This window comes from Dipteris shenzhenensis, chromosome 13 (genome assembly GCF_047967505.1).
Source record: "Dipteris shenzhenensis isolate YYH24624 ecotype China chromosome 13, Dip_SZ_1.0, whole genome shotgun sequence".
NCBI lineage: Eukaryota > Viridiplantae > Streptophyta > Polypodiopsida > Gleicheniales > Dipteridaceae > Dipteris > Dipteris shenzhenensis.
In genome coordinates, this window is record NC_141608.1 from 11,888,332 (window position 1) to 11,892,122 (window position 3,791).

At 36.3% G+C, this 3,791-nt stretch overlaps 1 protein-coding gene across 1 annotated transcript; it reads left to right on the top strand.

The window, feature by feature from the left end:
• The first annotated feature begins 1,361 nt into the window (after positions 1-1,361).
• LOC147895024 (uncharacterized) lies at positions 1,362-3,152 on the top strand. The gene has a single exon (XM_087383397.1). It carries the CDS (start codon positions 1,362-1,364, stop codon positions 3,150-3,152), a length of 1,791 nt encoding a protein of 596 aa, XP_087239523.1.
• The last annotated feature ends 639 nt before the right edge of the window (positions 3,153-3,791 follow it).

Here is a 3,791-nt window from a genome sequence, read left to right on the forward strand (position 1 = left end):
CAAGCTAATGTTCATGTCAATGGTTGTGAAATTAATATTAAGTCATTTTTGATGGATCAAAAGATGGGGCATGAATGGTTTTGTGAACCATATACAAAGGCCACTTTACATGATGGGAACATGGAATACAAGATAGACGGATGATTTAGGCACATAAATTGTCTTCGTATATCAATCATTGGAGTTCCATTTCAAGGTTTCTCATGTGAACACTGTAAGAAAATTTCAGGTGGTTTTGATTTTCGTATGAGATTATATAGGGAGAATCTTGCCGTTCAAAAGAGAGGAACCAGGAAAAGAGGCAAAGGAAGGCAGGTAGACTACCTGACAATTGAAGAGCTAAAAAATGCCACTTTTGAGTGTAGGAAAAGTTTGAATGAAGAAAAAAGAAGGCTGTGGTGGGCAACATCAAAAATTGTAATGCTATCAGTCAGAGTCAAAACTTTAAAAGAATCAAGTTTTGAATGTATAAATAGGAAAGATGCTCGACGCTTTTGTAACAACACAATTGAAGCTCATAGACAAGGAAAGTTTGGTGGAAAATCAGCCTTGTGGAATTTTTTTCAAGAAGTGGCACAAAACATGTTATGGTCAAAGCAAGGACACAGGTTTAGTGACTCTACAAAAACCATATATGAAGTTATGAAGCTATGGGGTGGTCCAAGACTACATGACTTCTTGAGTATAAACCTTGGAGGTCCATCTTTGTCTACCACCAGAAGGCAAGGAAGAAAAGAAATTGAACTTATTTGTGGTGAGCACGAATACATATTCGATGCTGTTGGGAAGATCTATATGGATGCAAAAAAAAGATATGGAGTCATTTCTATAGTTCCAGTTATCATAGTGGAAGATGAGACAACCATTAAGTGTCGAATAAGGTAATTTTAGCTCTCTATGCATTCTACTTTTATCTATATCATCAAGATATTTATAATTGCTATGTTTGGAAATCTCTCAAAAAGATGAGGAAGTTATTAAACTCTATAATCGTGTTGTGTAGATGGAATGCAAAAGATGACACTCTTATTGCGTTTTGTGGAAAGAAAGGAGAATATCATCAATGCTCATCAAATGACTCCATTGTTGTTGGTGAAGGCTCACAAGGATACTCGAATATTATAGATGCCTTTCAAAATCATATCATAGGTCATTATGCTAGACTTTTGATTGTTAATCCTCTTCATGATCTTCTTCCACGATTGGCTTTGATTGTGCATTGCACATGCAATCATTTTGATAGTGATTTTGTAAGGAACCAATGGAATCTTTTGGAGACCATGTGGAATGCAAACCTGAAAGATAAAGTTGGACCCATAATTGGACATGCTTCAGATGGAGATAGTAGAAGATGAAAGTTGATGCTTGAAGACTATTTGGAGAAAAGCGAACAACCTTTTACTATCAATTGGTGTGGATGGAATTTGAGAGCAAAAATTGTAGGAGGAAATGTGTATGGCCTTCATGATCAAGACTTTGTACACTGTGGAAAGAAACTTACAAGCCCACTTGATAGTCCTACTCGACAACTAGCAATTGGATGTGTTTGGATCACACTAAATCATGTATCTATTGTTTACAATTCTTTTTCAATTGAGGAGCACAAGCTACAAGATGGAGATATTCAAAGGAGTGATCGACAAAGTTGGGGAGCAACTCAAAGGATTGCAAGTAGACAAGTACAGAAATGTTTGAGAAAACTTCAAAAAAAAGAAAGAAGTATGAAGGGGACTGAGGCCTATTTGATGATTGTTGCTGATTATATTGATATTTTCTTGTCACCATATTTGATCTTAAAGGAGCGTGTGGTGGTTGTAGCCAAGGTAGTCTTCTTTTTCAAAATTTGGCGACTATGGATTCATCACCATCCAACTTACACCTTGAAGAAAAATTTCATCAGTAAGGAGGCTTATATGGACTGCATACTTTCTTGTTATTTTGTTGTATTGCTCATAAAGATGTTTCGAGATTTTTATCCTAATCTGAAGTGTCCACTACATCTTACCTGTTCTGATGCTGCTGAAATCTATTTTAGTAAAGTTGGAGGCATGATTGGGCAAGAAAGAGCATTTGATCTTGGAGATCTTCTACATAGCATTGGTAGCTTGAATAAAATTGCCATGCATGAGTGTGCTCAAAATGGTCTAACTTTCTCTAGGGCTCATAAAAAGCAAGAGCATATATGGAAACATTTGAACAAACAAGAAGGGATGATTGAAGAAAATCTAGGTGACTATGAGAGTGTTTCTTCTGATGAAAGGATGATTGATGCATTGAAGGAGGGCTTACAACAAGCTCACATACTATGCGAGTCTTTGGATTTGAAACCTAGCAAGGCTGAAGACTTGAAATGGTGGTTTCAACCTTGGTTGGATGCAGGGTCTACATGGTGTAAGCTAGATGCTGAAATGGGAGAAGCTGATGAGAATGATGACTTTGTGGAGCCATGTGGTGAAGAAGAATCTATGGACGAGAATAGCAATGAAAGCGAAGAGGTTATTGCACTTAGTGAGATTAGACATGAAATTGATGACATTTTGAAGGAAACAAGAAACACGCCCCCTAAGAAAAACATTAGCCCCATTGTAGAGGTGGACATAAAGTTTATTTTCAAGTCAACATTGGTGAGCCAACTCAATGGATGTCCAACCTTGTTAAAAGATAGACTCACAAGGGTAAAGCAAGGTGTTTACTTCAACCATGAAGCAAAAGCACAATCATCAAATGGAAATTTATTTGGCATAGGTTGTGACTGTGCTGTATACTTTCATGATGACACAAAAGGACAAGGAAATCAACACATGAAAAGAAATGGAAAAGCTACAATCACGAGGAAGATGGATGCAACTCATGGTACATGGTACTTAGGAAGAGTTCAAAAGATGAGGAAGAAAGTCGAAGGGATGTATGTGGATTATAAGCGTGGCTTTGATTTAGCAAATAGGCCCCAAGGTTTGGAAGTTCAGCTTGGATGGTATCAAAGGGCAAAAGGAGCACAAATGTTTACTTATGATTTGACAGACTTAAACATGGTGGACATTGAAACAATTATTGCATTAGCAAATTTGACATATATTGTAAGAATAGACAAGTACCAGCTAGATGAGAATGACTACAAAGTTTTTAATGACTTCTTGAAAAGTGCTAGGTAAGTTTACTTTGCATTTTTCATGCAAGGTGAAACTTTCCAAAATGTCTTATAATGAGCTACATCATCTAAGGATCATCCTTGGCTAATTTTGGTTTCAGATAATGATACGTCACATGTATCGCATAAGGAGTTGGTCTAGTTCTTGAGGCAAAATTCTACATTTTTTGTAAGTCAAATACCTTAAGATAAACTTGAATACAAACTTTTCTTGAGATATAATTCTATATTTTTTGTAAGTCAAGTAATTTAGATAAACTTGAGTGCAAAAGTTTTCTAGCTTTATCTAACATTAATCATGCAAAATTCTTGATTCTTATTGGTGAATAAACAGGGCAATACTAGATGGAGGGTCAAATTTGGAAGCCAGGTGGCCTGTTTTAGGGCCCTCCCTTGGCTATAATCTTTACACTATAAACAAAACAATTCCACATCCTCCATGTTATCCAGCTGAGGTCATTCAAGGACTCTTCAAGGATCCATCAGTAAGGAGGAGAAGTGTGTGTAACAACCTTTAGTCTAGCTATCTCTAGCTGATTTTTTGCCACGTCTAAGTCTAAGGTTTTGATTAAACTCTTGATGACAAGTCTTGGTTGTAACTTATATCTATTTTTAGATATTAATATGCTTGTACTTTGGATTC